Source organism: Myotis yumanensis, unplaced genomic scaffold, assembly GCF_028538775.1.
Source record: "Myotis yumanensis isolate MYYU_CA2020_CCGP unplaced genomic scaffold, mMyoYum1.0.hap1 SCAF_17, whole genome shotgun sequence".
NCBI classification, from domain to species: domain Eukaryota; kingdom Metazoa; phylum Chordata; class Mammalia; order Chiroptera; family Vespertilionidae; genus Myotis; species Myotis yumanensis.
This window is the reverse complement of record NW_027223768.1, coordinates 25,421,848-25,440,509: the sequence shown is the minus strand read 5'-3', so window position 1 is coordinate 25,440,509 and position 18,662 is coordinate 25,421,848. Positions and strand designations below refer to the sequence as shown.

The 18,662-nt window shown below is 38.9% G+C and overlaps 1 protein-coding gene across 2 annotated transcripts in view; it reads left to right on the top strand.

Annotated features, from left to right (window-relative positions):
* The window catches only part of EDEM3 (ER degradation enhancing alpha-mannosidase like protein 3), a 66,388-nt gene extending 50,778 nt beyond the window's left edge, over positions 1 to 15,610 (top strand). For both annotated transcript variants that reach the window (XM_070397667.1, XM_070397665.1), the window contains exons 19-20: positions 2,430 to 2,615; positions 11,864 to 15,610. In XM_070397667.1, the coding sequence (XP_070253768.1) occupies positions 2,430 to 2,615; positions 11,864 to 12,261 (584 nt within the window). In that variant the 3' untranslated portion in view covers positions 12,262 to 15,610. The remainder of the gene's footprint in view (positions 1 to 2,429; positions 2,616 to 11,863) is intronic.
* The last annotated feature ends 3,052 nt before the right edge of the window (positions 15,611 to 18,662 follow it).

The window sequence follows — 18,662 nt, the reverse complement described above, 5'->3', positions numbered from 1 at the left end:
TTCTTCTGCATAGCTTCTCTCACAGGGGAAATCCATTTTGAATTTTTTCTTTCTAATTAGGATAGATTTCCTTTTTGAATTTAGGGTAAATAAAAGTAAGGCATCAAAAATATTAGGATTTATTTCAGTGAAAAAGTATTTATTATTCCTTTTGTTTATCCCTTGTGGGCACTCCAATGTTGATTTAATGAGTGTATAAATTCCATTAGTTAAGTAGTATTAGGAGAATGCTGCTTAATAACCTAAATCGGATGGCAAACGATAGCCTGCAGGCCCACTCTAGCTCCACGCCTGTTTCTCTAAAGCAGTTTTATTGGCACCCACCATGCCAGTGTGTTTCCATATTATCTGTGCTTGCTTTCAGTCTACAGTGGTGGAGTGAGTGGTTGCAACAGAGAACTGAAAAGCCTAAAATATTCACTATCTGACCAATTATATGAAAAGTTGCTGATGCCTGACTGAAATCATCTTTTTATCCTTGGCTATTTTCCACAATGAGTTTCTTTTTATTTTTTGAAGAATTTAATAACTTGGCATCATTATCATTTTGAACATCTCTTACTGAAACTAAAAATATGAAATAGTGAAAATAAAGTCTGGAACATATGCAGAGTATTTTAGAGTTTCCCTGTTTTGTGATGAAGTCTCTAATTCCCATGTGCTCTCTACTCTGCAAAGTTTGCCAAGGCTGACATTTTCTATTTGTTACAGAATCCTATACTGAGTTCTGTGGGTAAATAAATTAAGAGGCTATGATCCTTATTCTCAGAAAATTTAATTTTTGAAGGGAAACTTTCTTGTGTTGTAACTTCTTTCCCTTAAGTATTTTTTTATTTCTGATGAGACATTTTGTTTGTTTTTCACTGGTTTTAATCCTATATAATAAAAGGCTAATATGGAAATCGACCAAACAGCGGAACGACCGGTCGCTATGACGCGCACTGACCTCCAGGGGGCAGACGCTTAATGTAGGAGCTGCCCCCTGGTGGTCTGTGTGCTCCCACAGGGGGAGCGCCACTCAGCCAGAATTTGGGCTCAATGGCTGGCGAGCGCAGCGGCCGAGGCAGGAGCCTCTCCTGCCTCTGCGGCAGTGCTAAGGACTCCTTGGGGGATGTCCACCTGCCTACTTAGTCCCGCTCCCCTAAGCCAGCAGGCAGACATCCCCCAAGAGGTCCCGGACTGCGAGAGGGCGCAGGTCGGGCTGGGGGGCAGCGCCCCCCCCCCCCCCCCCGCCCAGTGCACTAATATTGTGCACCAGGCCTCTAGTTATATATAAATGATCAAATTGAGGCTTAGTTGTTTTTTATTGCAAGTACTAGAAGTACGGATTATCTTAGAAATCATTCAGCTGCAGAGACATTTATTTAAGCTAGTTTAAGAAGAGAGGTTTGTTTACTACATGGAAATGGGTTATATATTTTCATTGAACCCAAGAGTAAGAAATAGAACTGAACATTCTGAGGAAGTGGAAGTGGGAGCTGAAAATCATCAGGAGCATGACAGCTCACGTTTTTCACATCTCTGTCTCTATCTCGGGGTCCTGGAGACATGGCAGAACTCTGCATTTCTTTGCAATTCTGCTTCATTCTCCAGCTTCTCACCAGCCTGCTCCCTCTTTGCTCATCAGTTCTCAAGTGGCCATTCCCACTGCTAACTGAAACAGTCTGTGTGCCACTTCCCCAGAGACACTGAGGGTCAGGAAGCCGTCCTTTGTTTAACCAGTTATTGCAAAGGGGATGGGTCCTACATGGTATTCTCCACTTAGCAGGGCCTAGCAGAGTGAGTCCTCAGAGGAGGACAGGCAGGTTCTCTAGGCAGATCGGCATGTGAGATTAGCGGTGCATAGTACTGGCATTGCCAGTAAAACAGTATTTAGCCGTCTACAACTAGTATTTAACCAGTGTAAACTGACACCAGTGCTTGATCCTTATAGAGGAAAAACTGCTATAGTCATCATTATTCTTTGTGAATAGTATATAAAGAAGAATATGAATTTGTAATTTTGTAAAGAAAGATTATGCCATTAGAGGGAATTCTAGAGCACAATAAAATTTTATTTATAGTTCTATCTTTGTCATCCAACCAGGTCTTTGATTTTTTCAATTTCTAGGCTTTTTCATAAGCATACAAAATTTTTACTGTCCTAATCATAGACTTTTATATTATACTCTTTTCTTGTAATATTTTCTTGTAAGAGTTGACAAATATAGATAGCAAGCACGACAGTAAACTTCTTTGGGCATAGATCATTTTGCTTCTTTTGAATTATTTCCCAGGATAAATTTCTAGGAATAGAATTAGTGGGTCCAAAAAGTATGTTTGTTGTTTTTATGGTTCTTGGTGCATAAAATCATTGCGGCCAACAGGTACAAAACGGTAGCAATTAGTAGGTAGACCTTTTTAATTGATATATTTGTGTTTGTGTCTAGATGACAATGAGGGAAGCAGCAGTGATACTGCCCCTCTGTTCCAGATGGCAGGTGACGGAAAGGATACAGATGACATCAAGATCCCCATGCTGTTCCTGTTCAGTAAAGAAGGAAGTATCATACTGGATGCTATCCAGGAATATGAGGAGGTAGAAGTGCTCCTTTCTGACAAAGCAAAAGATCGAGGTATGGATAAAATCATTTGTTTTACCGTAATGCAGTTCAGCATTAATTTTACTGGTTTTACAACAAAAGTGAGTGACAAGAAGTTATTTTTGGATTACTGGTAAAATAAGTACAATTTTTAAAAGATGATTTCCAAATATATTTTTCATTTGAAGAGTAGTAAAACATTTATTTGGCTTTGTTTGCCAAGTTAAGATGTTTTTAGAATTGTATTTTAATACGTAATTTATAATTTTTGCTTTCTGCCCAGTGATGATAATACAAGAGATTACATCCAGAAAGTCATTTTAATATCCACAGGTGTTCACTATTTAATTTAACTGATAATGCATCTTACATCTCTTTTATAAGGAGTAAAAAGAGATTGTGTAGATTGGTGTTGTATACAACATAATAGTAATTAGGTTTCACTAGCCACCTATAATCAAATGAGCACAGTCGTAGCGAAGGCAGTAGAAATCCAGCAGCTTTTCTCCACACAGATGTTTATAGGTTACAAGAGTTGCAGATGGTGATGTCTGAAGAACAAGATGGCAAGCCTTGTTACTTCGTGAGATTACCTCTTCCTCTCTAGGCCAAAGCGTTTGTGGGTAATTTGAAAGATCTTTGAAACCCAAATTACTGTATAAAGGCAATGTCTTACTGTTTTATAGTTTCACACCCAGGAATAGAGGGGAAAGCGAACCATCCAACATAGACTGTGATCCTGTTTTGGTAGCAGTTTTTCTTATCCACCGGAGACACTTACAGAGAGAGCTATACTCCTCCCACCCCTCTTAAATGAATAGAGTTGTATAATTTCTATAGGGTTGTTGAACCCCCTGGGATGTTTGTTTGTTATACACACACACACACACACACACACACACACACACACACACACTGAGTCGCCAGATTATTATGACCATCTGACGTTTGTAGGCAAATTAGCTATAATTTCGCACTGAAGTTGCTAGAGGGCCAGACCATTATAAATAGGGAAGCAGGTTGTTTACCACAACAGTAGAAGTGATTTTTTTCTGAAGATATGGGTAAACAACGCGATTTAACAGCCTTTGAACGTGAGATACACACACACACATACACACACACACACACACACACACACTCTGAGTGGCCAGGTTATTATGACCACGCCATCAGTATTTTGTTGGGCCACCTTTTGCCTTCAATACTGCGGCGATTCTTCTTGGCATTGACTCCACCAGATGTTCAAAGGTGATGCGAGGAATCTGGCACCATGCCTGATGAATAGCACTGTCCAGTTCTGTGAGATTTGATGGTTGTGGAACCAGCTGCCTGATGGCTCTTTTAACTTCGTCCCACAAATGCTCAATTGGATTGAGATCTGGTGATTGTGGGGGCCATCTAAGCAAGGTAAAGTCTCCCTCATGTTCTTCAAACCACTCCTGCACAATACGAGCACCATGGCATGGCACATTGTCTTGTTGGAAGAAGCCATCTCCATTGGGATACGCCATCAACATGATAGGATGAACTTGATCAGCAACGATACTTGGGTATGTTGTGCTATTCAGACGTTGTTCCACATGAATTAAAGGGCCCAAATCATGCCAGGAAAACATGCCCCAAACCATAACACTGCCCTCACCAGCTTGAAGGGTTGTACTCATGCATGTGGGGTGCATGCTTTCTTACTGTTTCCGCCAAATTCTCACTCTGCCATCTGCATGATGCAACTGGAAACGTGATTCATTGGACCACATGACTTTTTTCCAGTGCTCGACTGTCCAATCCTTGTGTTCCTGTGCGAATTGGAGACGTTTTATCTTGGTAACTGCAGACAGCAAAGGTGTTCGAACAGGCCTTCGGCTTCCATATCCCATACGATGCAGTGTACGGCTAATTTGCCTACAAACGTCAGGTGGTCATAATAATCTGGCCACTCAGTGTGTGTATACTCTGTGTGTGTGTGTGTTTGTATACACTGAGTGGCCAGATTATTATGACCACCTGACGTTTGTAGTCAAATTAGCTATAATTTCCTGCTGAAGTTGCTAGAGGGCCAGATCATTATAAACGTCTGAATAGCACAACATACCTAAGTATCGTTGCTGATCAAGTTCATCCTATCATGTTGATGGCGTATCCCAATGGAGATGGCTTCTTCCAACAAGACGATGCGCCATGCCACGGTGCTTGTATTGTGTAGGAGTGGTTTCAAGAACATGAGGGAGACGTTACCTTGCTTAGGTGTCCCCCACAATCACCAGATCTCAATCCAATTGAGCATTTGTGGGACGAAGTTAAAAGAGCCATCAGGCAGCTGGTTCCACAACCATCAAATCTCACAGAACTGGACAGTGCTATTCATCAGGCATGGTGCCAGATTCCTCGCATCACCTTTGAACATCTGGTGGAGTCAATGCCAAGAAGAATCGCCGCAGTATTGAAGGCAAAAGGTGGCCCAATGAAGAACTGATGGGGTGGTCATAATAATCTGGCCACTCAGTGTATATATATATCTGATTTAATTCATTATAACTTCCAAGTGGAGCAGTAAAAAAAAAAAAGTTTAGCAATAATCTACTGCTAGTTAAATCAGTGTTCTGTCTTGTCCTTTTGTATTTCTTTATTTTTCTTTGAGTTTCTTTCACATGTCTGCTATTTAAGAGCAGTGGAGTGAGTATCTTGCACATAACGATGTAAAAGATGGAAACAGAGCAGAATAGAAAGGATTTGTAATCTTCTGTTTTCCTCCTATGTACCTGATGTTTTTTATGAGCCCTTTTTCTAAACTCAGATATTCTTTCCTACATTTATGCATTTAGGCACATCTAACAGGCAAATTGTTACTCCATGTAACTCTTTAATACCTTTGCTTTTTCCCCCTATTTTTTGCTACCATTGGAATTTCAGCAGCAATATTAAAAGGTAAAATGATTCCAAGCTACAATATTAATAGTAGTAAGTATTTTCATTAATAGGCCTCAAATTATCTATATATGTATGTGTGTATGTGTATATATACACATATATATATATGCACACACATGTACATATATATATATATAAATTTGGTACAGTGGATGCCAAAATAGCATCTGATTTAATGTGATTAGATTATTTCATGTCTAGTCAGCTATCCCATAATAATTCTTTATTGATCCTGTTATAACAAACTCTATAAATTAGATATCCCATGGAATAAGAATTCACACTAGTCTTTGTCCGTGCAAGAGTCACTATCAAAGACACTGTTGTTTTGGATGTATTACTTTTGATCACTTTTTATTTGAATATAGTACAAACTCTTTAAAATATTGATTTGTTTTTAAAACATGTATGTTTGTCAGGGTGCATGGGGTTAGGACTATGAGATAATTTAAAAGCATGTGCTTCCCATAACAGAGATAGGATATAACAAAAGATAAGTTCTACTACTACCAAAAAAAAATTTATCTGAACAGTATTCCCTTAAGAACCTTGCAGTAAAGGGGTGTTATTTAAACTATAGTATGTATTTTTAAAACTTTGATAGTCTATACATTTATTGAACTGTGATTCTGTAATAGAGTGATCTTTTGACCAAAAGTCTTAAGAAAACTCCCCTTGTGTAGCTCTTTCAAGAACTGTACAGCTATATTGACTAAATCAGCAACAAATTGCAGTATAATTATTTATCGATATAAAAAATCAGTGATAATAGTTCTATGAAATCAACTACTTTATTAGGGAAATATCCTAAGAAGTTAATGTTGGTAGTGGTTATCGTTCATTTGTCCTGGGCTATGACTGCATACGTCATGCTTGTCTTCCACATCAGAACCAGCCAGTGTATTGTTAAAAGTGTAGATTCCTGAGTTCTACAGAATATTGAATCAGACTCTCTGAAGGCAGAGGATCAGAATATGACATTTTAAATAAGCATCCCAGGTAGTTGTACACTTGGAGAAACACTGAACAAGACCAAGAAGGTGCCACTTTTTATCTCCCAGCTATGTATCTCGACATACTGTACCATCGAGGGATTATGTCAGTACACCAAATGATAGCATCCTTAAAATCTGAGCAATAAAATGACCTCCAGATTGCTCTTTCTAAAAATCTCATTCCACAATTACGTATTTCCCTTATAAAGTCACATTTTGATGAAGCAGTTCTTCCCACATACTAATACAGAATAGAAGCCCCAGAACAAGCCTCCACTCCCACCCCCACCTTCTGATTCAGATGATAAGGCCCAGCCATTAATATGGAACTATCTACAGTAGTCCTGTCTGCTAATAAGGATGTTCAGGTATCTTACTACAGGAGTCCCCTCTGATCTAGTTTTGCTTCCCACGGTTTCAATTACCCTGGTCAACCACTCTCCAGAAATATTAAATGGGAAACTTCAGAGGTAAACAACTTCTAAGTTTTAAATTGCCTGCTGTTCTGAGTGTGAATCACTCAGCATATTGATGCTGTGTACACTCCCTGCCCCTTAGTCACTTAGTAGCCAGATCAGTTATCAGATATTTTGAAAGCGAGAGACATTCACATAACTTTTATTACAGTATATTGTTCTAACTGTCCTATACTATTATTAGTTATTGTTGTCAATATCTAACTGTGCCTCATTTATAAAGTAAACTCTTCATAGATATGTATGTATAGGAAGAAAACATAGTACATACAGGTTTGGGCACTCTCTGTGGTTTCAGGCACCCACTGGGGGTCTTGGAATGAGTAATTTACCAAGGGGAATGCTGTACCCACGGAAGTTTTAATGCCCTGTCTCTCATGTGTTCCATCTTTCCAAAGTGTGAAGTCTATTAATACTAATTCTAATCTTGTGCCCACGAACAAAAGACACTGTGTTTCTTGCCTGGAGCTCCAACTTGAAACAGTTTACAATTAAGAATCAGTTTTCTTTTCTCAAGGGAAAAGAAGATCAGTATTTCAATACATTTTTATGTTTGCAGTTGCAGGTAGGCCCGCAGAGTCTTGACAGCTACAGGCAGACGTTTTCAGGGCTACTCCTATATTTGTGTCTGTCTGAGAAGGAGGCAGCCAGAGAAAATGGGGAAAGAAAAGAAAGGTCCCTGCTTTAGACTGGCAGTGTTACAGTGTTAGCAACTTTTCCTAAGCCTTTCCCCCGGAAGTTGATTGGGGTAAGCGTGTTCTAAGGTTGGACTGTAGAAGCTGGGTTGCTGTGGGAAAGGAATTGATTCTGAGGAGAAAAATCTAGTCTGTATGCAGATGGCCTCATTGCAGGAAAGTAGCGCCGAAATCATTTTTGTTAGCGGAATCGATAGGTACCTACCGTCTCTGTCCAGCCATGTCATTTTTCTCATGCATTTGTACATTTGCAAAGTCACTTCCCTCTTTCTGGAAATGCCTCTCAATCCCTAAAAGCCCCTGCTCCTACTACATTGTGCTGCTTTACCTACTTCTCATCTCTGAATCTTTGCTTTCAGTAAAGAATGAACGACTGTAGAACATCCAGTCTTTAAGTCTCTGCCCAAAGTTCCCTTGTCCTTTCATTATTAAAACAATAATTTTGTGCCTGCAGGGGCCTCAGTTGGTTGAACGATTATCCCATATACCACAAGGTTGCGGGTTCAATTCTTAGGGCACACACCTAGGTTGCCGGTTTGATTTCCCATCAGGGTGACAACAGATTGGTGTTTCTCACATTGATGTTTCTCTCGCTCTCTTTCTTCTTTCATCTCTAAAAAAATTAGTAAGAACATATCCTTGGGTGAGGATTAAAAATATTTAATCTTTCTTCTTTTGCTTCTGTGTTTCTGATATACCATTCCTAAATACACATATAAATGGGAAAATTTTGTTAAATATTAAGACTTTACATCCAGGAACTTATCCTTACTTGTAAATTTAATCAGATCTTCTTTTATATTTTCATTAAGATTTTATAGTATTAAGCAATATGGGCCATGTATCTTTCATAATAAATTCAGTTCTATATTTTGTAGCTTTTATTTTTATTATGAAAAGCGTACTTGCTACTATAGAGGGATCATTGGTATATATCTATTTTATTTTTACCTTCCTTATCAAACTATGTTAATCGTATTTTTAAAAATTAAGAGTTGCTTTGAGTTTAAGTATACAACACAATCTAAAAACAATTTGACCTTTTCTTTTTCTATATTTACAGTGACTATTCTGTTATCTTGTTGTGTTAGCTAGATTTCTAAAATAATGTTGTATAGTAGGTAACCTAGGGTAATTTTTTTGTTTTACCTAAGTACAATCTTGATTTCTAGATGGCATAGCACTGCACCTTTCCCTTTCCTTCTTCACTAGATTATTGCCATCTAGAAACAAACTTGAAGTTTTTTTGTTGTTCTCCCTAGAATTTAGGGTAATCTAGCATCTATGAGCTCTAAGCAGCCCTGCTTTCTCTTCCTTGGGCACCCCAATTTTCCTAATTGTCTCAGTTAAAATGCACCTTTTTCACAGCTTAGAAAAGAATGTGTGGGCCCTCCTCCCTCCCCAATCCCCCCACCCCCACCCCTGCCTCCCTTAGCATATACACCCTGAGAATGTAAAACTTCCCTAGTCAGGTAATCCTACCTAATCAATTGGTGTGTATGTACCACCCACCTATACCTGCCTGCATGCCTGTGTTTCCTTCAGTTTTTCTGGTTTTAGAATTGGCTCATCTCCCCCACTTCTTTGAGTAATTCCACTTATTTTATAAATCTCAGCTCAAATGTCACTTTTTAAAAAAAATTACCTTTCAAGTGTCACTTTTTGAAGAAAACATTCAAATATCCTTTTCCCTTTTTTAGAAATTAAATCTGTATTGTTGAAAGTATTACGTATGTCCCCTCCCTTTCTCCATTGACCTATCCCCACCACGTACCCCAGGTCGTCACACCCTGTTGTCTGTTCCATGGGTTATGCATATATGCATACAAGTTCTTTGATCTCTTCACACCCACCCTCCCCCACTTTTCCTCTGAGGTTCCAAAGTCTGTTCTGTGCTTCTATGTCTTCAAATCTATTTTGTTCATCAGATTCCACATATGAGTGAGATCATGTGTTAGTTGTCTTTCCTCTGACTGGCTTATTTTGCTTAGCATAATACTGTCCAGGTCCATCCATGGTGTCTCAAAGGGTAAGAGATCCTTCTTTACTGCTGCATAGTATTCTATGTTATAAATGTACCACACAGCGTTTTTATGCACTCGTCTATTGATGGGCACTTGGGCTGTTTCCAGATCTTAACTATTGTAAATTGTGCTGCTATGAACATAGGGGTGCATACATTCTGATTGGTGTTTCAGGTTTCTTAGGATATATTCCTAGAAATTGCTGAGTCAAATGGCAGTTCCAAGTTAATTTTTTGAGGAAACTCTATACTGCTTTCTATAATGGCTGCACTACTCTGCATTCCAACCAGCAGTGTACTAGGGTTCCCTTTTCTCCACATCCTCGCCAGAACTTGCCATTTGTTGATGATAACCATTCTGACAGATGTGAGGTGATACCTCATTATCAATTTGCATCTCTCTGATGATCAGTGACTTCGAGCATTTTTTCATGTCTCTTGTCTGTATGTCTGTTTTGGAGAAGTGGCTATTTAGGTCCTTTGTCCATTTTTTAATTGGATTATCTTCCCTTTGTTAAGTTATGTAAGTTCCTTATATGTTTTGGATATTAACCGTTTATCAGATGTATCATTGCCAAATCTGTTCTCCCAGTGGGCTCCCTTTTTATTTGTTGATGCTTTCTTTTGCTGTGCAGAAGTTTTTTATTTTGATGTAGTCCCATTTGTTTATTTTCTTAGTTTCCTTTGCCCTAGGGCAGTGGTCGGCAAACTGCAGCTCACGAGCCACATGCGGCTCTTTGGCCCCTTGAGTGTGGCTCTTCCACAAAATACTGACTTCTGCACATGGGGCCACGAAGTTTCAATCACACTGTATGTGCACGCCCGCACTTGGTATTTTGTGGAAGGTCCACACTCAAGGGGCCAAAGAGCTGCATGTGGCTCGTGAGCCGCAGTTTGCCGAGCACTGCTCTAGGAGATGTATCTGTAAGCGCATTGCTACAAGAAATGTCAGATTTTGCTGCCTATGGTTTCTTCTAGAATTTTTATGGTTTTAAGACTTACATTTAAGTCTTTTATCCATATTGAGTTTATTCTTGTGTATGATGGTTATTGGTGGTCTAGTTTCTTTTTTTTGCAGGTATCTGTCCAATTTTTCCAACACCATTTATTGAAGAGACTATCTTGACTCAATTGTATGTTCTTGCCTCCTTTGTCAAATATTGAGCATAATGGCTTGGGTTGATTTCTGGGGTGTCTATTCTATTCCACTGATCTATATGCCTATTCTTGTGCCAGTACCAGGTTGTTTTGATTACAGTGGCACTAAGAACATGTGTCAGAGTTCTCCATTTATTTTGTGATTCTGTGGAAATGTCATTTTCTCCAACTGATGAGATCCATAGGGGCATATCTGGTGTTTGTTTTTGCCTGTTTTACCCTTAGCACCTTGCACAGTGCCTGCCCCGCAGTGGACGCTCAGGAGGTATTTGCTGACCTACTGCAGAGATGTGGGGAGAGGAGGGTGCAGCAGGTGGCCATGGCCGCTATTTAAACACTTTGTCAGAACCCTAAATAAAATGCCTCTGATGGTTTCATTATGTATTCATTACAAGAGGGTTTAACTTACTAGTTAGCCCTCTAGTGGATTTTAGGGTGATTATAGTTTATAATTCTTAGACCTACAAAATGAAACAGATAACTCAGTTGTTGTCTTCATGAAAATACTCTATTTAACCAATCACATTAATGCCTTTAAATCATCCAACATTTTGTGTTATCTGCATTTTCATGGCTTACTGAGTGGGTATTTCACTTTCCAAAAGACTTTTATCTTAAAATATAGCAATGATATGTGCTGTTTAAAATTCTATTTAATATGTAATATGTTCTCATATGCAAGCTTCCCAGACTTTAGGTATTTAATAAATTTTTGAGCTACAATGCAAAATGTATATGCATTTTAATAGTATTATTATTTAGTGTATATCTTGGCATTTACTCACATCCATTGAAGGCAGTCTTATTTGTTATTTGGAAACACGTTTATTTTTTTCTTGTCACATTATAAGCCAGTAATTTAATATTACTGTTTTAAAAAAACATATTAATGCAGAACAGTAAACTTTATTTTTTCATTTGATTGTGAAACCCAGTATGCTTTTGAACGTGTGATACCCTCTTAGGGTCTAAGTTTCATGAAACTCGTTTCTTTCATACACAGATCCTGAAACGGAAAATGAGTCTCAGAATCAGAGTGCTGAACAGACCACACCAGGCTCTCAGGAGGTGGATTTGGTGGATGGAGCGTCTCCGGAGGACAGCCCTCTGGACTCTCACCCGGAATCATCATCTCCAGCAGCTACGGACAGTGATGCTGCAAGCGCTTCTCCTTCCCAGAATTCCGATCCCACGGAAAACCATGGGCCTACAGGCTTTGGTGGTGAATGTACATATTTAGATGAAGATGAAGAACAGTCGGAAACTGAGGAAGATTCCAGTCCCAACGTCAGCTGGGGTAAGGAGGCCCAGCCCGTGCACCCCATACTAGCAAACTGGAATGAGGATATGGAAGCAATTGAAATGATGGAGAAGGAGATGCAGAAGAAGGGCGAACTATGACTCACTGAAGAATCGGTGGTAGGTATTTAAAAAGAGTAGGTCAACTGTGGTTAATGGACACCCTCATACTAAGCAGGCTCTCCAATGGGAGGCTTTAGTATGGTAACAAGCAACTGCGTTCTGACTGGGATAGTTGGTTATAGGAGCCTCGAGCTTGCTATGCTAGAATTGACCTTGTTTCAAACTGTCCCATGAGAAATGGAAACTCACAGTCCCCTCGATGGCAGCACCGCACCACCCTGCAGTGCCTCAGGCCGGGAGAAGACTACTGGTGGACGCGCCTCGGATCCAGGTTTCTGCAGGCTCTGGACAGATGAGAAGCAGATCCGGTTAGTAGTGGGGTGGGGAGCAGGAGCTCGTGTTGTTTCCTAATTAAAGGAAGCTTGACATCCTAGGTTTGGGGGTTAGAGGCACCAACCATATTGTGGGCATTCTGGTTGTGCTGCCTTCGCAGAAACACTCAAAGTGACCTAAGTGGTTATGAAGCAAATGTGTTCACGGTGAGACCAGTCTTGCTCATCGCTTTCACTTGCTTCCTTGTGTAAGATGATCAAGATGGCTTGATTTCCCCCCCCCTCTTAACAATGTCCTTTTCATTTAAACCAAAGGTGAAGCCAGTGTGCTTTCTCAGTGAGTTCTCTGCATAAGGACTAATCATTGGGACCAGGTACAAAGGTCATCTGCTATATTGTGGAAATTGGTTACTTAGTACTTTTGAAAAATGGAGCAAGGGAGAAACTAATGTTGCAATAAGAGCTTGCCATGGGGCCTTCCATAGGGAAAGCTGTGACTACTCTGAAGTGGAACTTAGTGCTAGATCCTTATAGGGTGAATGACAAACCTTTTCCAGTTCGTTCTCTTAGAGGCGATTCCCTCTAGTCATCAGCCTTACTCCATCCCAGGTTTAGTATGCAGTTTGAGCCACAAGGCCCAGGTGACTGATAGCTTAATACATTTTGTTCCATTTCTGTCTTAGGAAGCCATGGTCATGCTGTGGTAGTGATCCAAAAATCCTGGGGTAACTCTGCTTTCTAAAGTTGTACCTAAGGAGCCTGTCACATTTTCTGTTGAATCATGGTTTTTAAGTTTTGCTTTTTCTTTTTAAAACAAATATTCCTTCTGATATGGACTTGAAAATTAGTCTATGGTAACCTGTGTAGAAAATTTACACAGTACCAACTAACATGCAGCCATATAGCTTAATTTTTTTTTTTTTTTGGTTTTTTTTTTTGGTGGCAGTCTGGAGCTGGCCACATTTAATTTTTTGTTGATATCTGTAGACAGTCCTGTAGTTGAAATCATAACTTTATTCATTTTATTTATTTTTTTAATTTACCTGAATGTGTTCTAAAGGCATATTTTTTGTGAGACTTAATTTTCTTTCTCTTTACCATGACATTACATATAACCTTCTCCTAAGACAGTTTTGAGGTACTGACGAACTGAAACTGTGTATGAAGCTGTTAAAAAAAACAGCAGTGCTGTATTGTACTTGTGTATATTCATGTACAGTGTGTCTTAGATCCAGGTAGATGTATTCTTTTATAAGAGGAAAAATCGCTGCTTTCAGAAACTCCAGCTAAACTTAATTGGGTCAGTGAACCATAAATCTAATAGAGAATTCACTTAGGGGGTGTAGATTAGTATACAAGACCTTCATTGGCCCTTGATTAAACCTGACACCAAAATGGATATTTTTTAGTCACTGCATGTGAAATTTGGCGTAAGAAGATAGAACTATAATACATAGAGTTCACGAAGGGATAGACATAGTGCTTTATTCACTTTAATTGTAAAGCTGCCAAAATAGCTGAAGCTTAATTACTTGCCTTGATTTATAGGATTGGGGCTTGGCAAAAGGGAGCAGATGTTCCTCTAAGACTTTGATTCCAGAAGCCTTATATTTAGTGATTTGATTTTGTTTGTAGCTCAGAGCCATTGTTGTTTAAATCTCACTTTTCTAAGTTATCAAAACATTTTTTTCTCCCCAGCAAATATTTTTGTGGCATACAAGGAAAAGCCAGCTTATTGCCACTCTACCTTCCTTTGGCCATTAGGGGGAGCTGTTGCCATTCATTGAGATCTAGAAGCAAATTGCTTAGGAAAGTGAATCCTTAATAAGACAGGAAAGAAAATTAAGTTACACTCAGCGCCCAGAAGGAATTATACTTGATTTTTTCCCCATTTAAGAAAAGGTATAACTCTAACATTGCCTCTACATTTCTTATTTGACATACTGCCATGAAGTTAGTTTTTCAGTTCATTAAAAAATTCCAACAGCATTAGAGTTTTTTTTTTTAAATACCTTCTATAGAGATTTTATTTACTTCCTAAAGATTCAGGGGAGTCTATGAAACCCTGAATTTTAGAAACATCTGGTCTACCTCAGTTAACTGTTGACTGCATAGAAATAGAGCTGAAGTGATCACCACAGCCATAAAATTGACTAAGAAGGATTTATACAATGTTTACAAACCTGGAATCAAGTAAGGCTTTTATCTGAAAGTTATTAGAGTAAGTATTTAATTCAGGTATTTAAGTTTAACTTGTTTACCAACTAAAAATAGCTGTAGTTTTTTCTGCTTATCAAAGTCCATTGAAATGATATTCCCTTAATTTGCAATACCTTATTTCCCATAAAGTTTTAGATGTGAAAGAATTGTAATTTACTAGTTTGGCGCGGGATATTTTGTTGGGTAGGTTTTCTTTTTAACCTTAATAGGCTTCCAACAAGAACATAGCTATTGTTTCAGAACAAATAATTTTTGACATTATACTTTTTACTTTACAGTATTAAAGAGTAAAATGAAAAATTGTGCACGCTCTGATAATTACTCCCTCGAGAATTTGTCTCAAATTACTGTCACACAGCCCTTTTCATAGTAAAACCAGCATTTGTTCTCTCACCAAACCCCATGCCAAATTCATCATAAAGAAAGCTCAGCATAAGTAATTCAAATAGTGCTTATAATTGTTTATTAGGTGGGGGCATTTAGTGAATATTCCAACCGGTCGTTTTCTGCACAAGGCTTTAGTCAGAACATAGAAAAAAAACATTCTGTGAATGAAATATTGTATGTTCAGATTTTATAAGAGATTTTTAAAAGCCCAATTTACAGCCGTATATTTTCTTATGATGTAATTTATGAAAAAGATGTCTGTACTAACAGGTGCTGTAACACTACTGTTGTTGGATTTTATTGTTCGGTGATAAATGTATACAATATTTCTAAGGGAAACTATGTACTGTGATGTAAAAGTCTGGGCAAAATGTATATAATCCTTGTATATAAATGTGTATCTGATTATAATTACTGATTGTAAAGATTTAATAAAACATGTAAATATTCTGGTCTAGTTTTAATTTGAACTTTTAGTGTCACTTTGCATATGTTTATACTTTGATCTCTCAAAATGTTTTCTTTTCAAGTCATCTTTCCTTTAATTTCTATATTACCCCAGGGGAGTAAATGTAGGGGACATCTTAGGGTAAAGAAACACAAACGTACCTTCAACAGCTCCGCCAGTGCCAAGGACCCTCCGAGTAGAGTTAGTGATTCAGTGTCAATATTGTCATCAAAGGTAGCACTCACCTCAGTTCCAGTGACATTTTCTATTAGCAGCCACTTTCAGATCCTGTGATACTGTGCTTTTCATCTGTACTATTTCAGGGCTTCTGAGCTCAGATATCTTGAAAGACCTAATAATAGTAGTATTTATTGATCATTACTTTCTTGAAAGATAAGCAAAGACTTAAGTTCTAAGCATCTTACCCCGAGCCCCACTTTTGGTGACTTGGCATTGGGAGCCCGTGCTCCTTCCAGTGTGCTGTCCTCTCCCTTCCTTTGCCAGGCCTCACCCCTCTTCCCACTTTCATTTCAGTTTCGACTCACCTTTCTGTGCTCAGCCACTGCCTTCCCAGCGGGGACTGACATTTAGAAATGGTAGCATCCATTCGTAGGTTCTCTGGACATTCTTTCCGGTCCGTGTGCCTCCATTCCTATAGGACAAAGCACCAATATTTCAGGAAAGAGCTAAAGGATCCATAGTAGCTCTTGGAAGATTTCAAAGGTGAGCTTGCTTTTCTGAATAAAGCAAACTTAAGAGGCCTTTCTAAGAGAAGTAATTTACTGGTTAATGGGGAAGGACGTGTCGGCACCTGTCTGCTAGTAAGGCTTATCTTTCTCAAAGCCTTCTAAGCCTGGAGGTCTATAGTTTTTATCCACTCTCCTCCACAGAGCAAATGGGAGGCCGCTGACAGACCCTTGGGCTTGTTTTAACACATGGCGGGTGGATCACGAGAATTCTCGTCTTTTCTAAGACTTGTGACCAGTCACAAGAATACTTTACAAAGATATTAGCTTGTAAGAACATGTAATAAATAACTTCAAAATGCAGTGGGTGTTTAATTTTAAAGCGTGCCTTTAACATTTCTGTAAAACCTTTTTTGTATTCGTTCAATAGAAACTTATCTGGCCACTGGGTAAAGCTAGCAATAAAACTACTGGTCCATAATGTGTTAAGTCACAGGATGTACTCGCCATCCAGATGACAGGAAAAATACTCAAAAGTTCTACGGATCCGTTTTTGTTCATCCAGAGACAGAAGCATCGATCAGACCGTTAAACCTCAGGGGAAGTAGGGGAGGGTAGGGGTAAGGGAGAGAGCAACCAAAGGACTTGTATGCATGCATATAAGCCTAGCCAAAGGACACGGACACCAGGGAGGGTGAGGGCATGAGTGGGGGACTATGGGCGGATAAGGACACATAGGTAATACCTTAATCAATAATAAAAAATTTCTACGGTATGTTAGAGAACATCTCTACCCAGTAATAGGATGGGATTTCTTAAAACAAAAACAATGAGACCCTCCCTCACATGGTTGAGGAGAGAACCAAAGTCCCTAAAAAGACTAATCCAAGGTAGAGGAAACTAATACTAAGGAACTGGCTGCTACTCTCCCCACCACCACCCTGGTGCTGGAGTTTTGCAGCAACATGAGGCACATCTTACATAGGAATCCCCACCTTTACCTTTTCTGAACCTCTAAGAAAAGCCATTGACCTTAGGTCCAAGAGGCAAGCTGACAATCACTGCAGGATAGCTTGTCTTACACTCCTTTCCTCATTCTCCCATCCTGCTTCTTCCCTTTGCAGAGTAAATCAAATTCAGGAGTCAGTCCAGCTGCTACCTTTTAGAAGGGCTAATCTGCTTATTCAGCCACTCCTGCCTTACTGAGGCATTAAGCTAACTGACTTCCAGTCCCAATTGCCTTATTGTATCAACATAAAAATTTTTTTTAAAGTCCTCTGATCTCAGTCTCTAATCATTACTTCCTATTCTCTCAACTCGTCCACTTAGGTGATTCTTTAGGACCTCCATCCAATCCATCACCCTTCGCTTCCCAACCTACTCACCATTAACCTCTTTTCCTGTTGAATTAACTTGGCAAAACTTTAAATCTTATTAATCCCAACTACTCACTGATTCTGTTAGAACTGGATGAAATCACACCTCCACTGCTAACTGGCCTCACTTTAAATCATGACCACATATCTCAAATGAGATTCAATACTTACCCAAATTCCAACCACATTTCTCTTAGCTAATTTATTTTCCCACTCTGAGAAAATTTTCATACCACCTTTCTTTTCAAATATCCCATATTCCTTGCCTGTCACTCACCTGGAGATGTCACCCCATAGTTCATTGGGGGAAAAAAAAAAAAAGCAGATGAGAATGACCTTAACTACCAACCCATCTGCCTGCTGAATCCATATGACTTGAGGGAGCAGAAGCAGTAATCACAAAACTCCCACCTAACAAAATCCCTGGTCCAGGCGACTTCCCAAGGGAGTTTTACCAAACATTCAAAGAACAACTAGCACCTACCCTCCTCAAACTATTCCAAAAAATATAAGAGGAAGTAACACTCCCAACCTCTTTTTACGAAGCCAGCATTATCCTAATTCCAAAACCAGATAAAAACACTACAAAGAATGAAAATTACAGGCAGTATTCCTGATGAACACAGATGCTAAAATCTTCAACAAAATATTAGTAAATTGGATCTGGCAATATATTAAAAAGATCATAACCATGACCAAGTGGGATTTATTCCAGGGATGCAAGGCTGGTACAATATTCACAAATCAATAAATGTGATCCATCACATAAACAAAAGATAAAAACCACCTAATCATATAAACAGATGCATAAAAAGCATTTGACAAAATCCAGCACCATTTTTTTTTTTTATAAAAACTCGCAGTAAAGTGGGAATAGAGGAATCATACCTCAATATAATAAAGGCCATATGTCACAAACCTATAGCCAACATAATGCTCAATGGGCAAAAACTAAAAGTGTTTCCCTTAAGAACAGGAACAAGACAAGTAT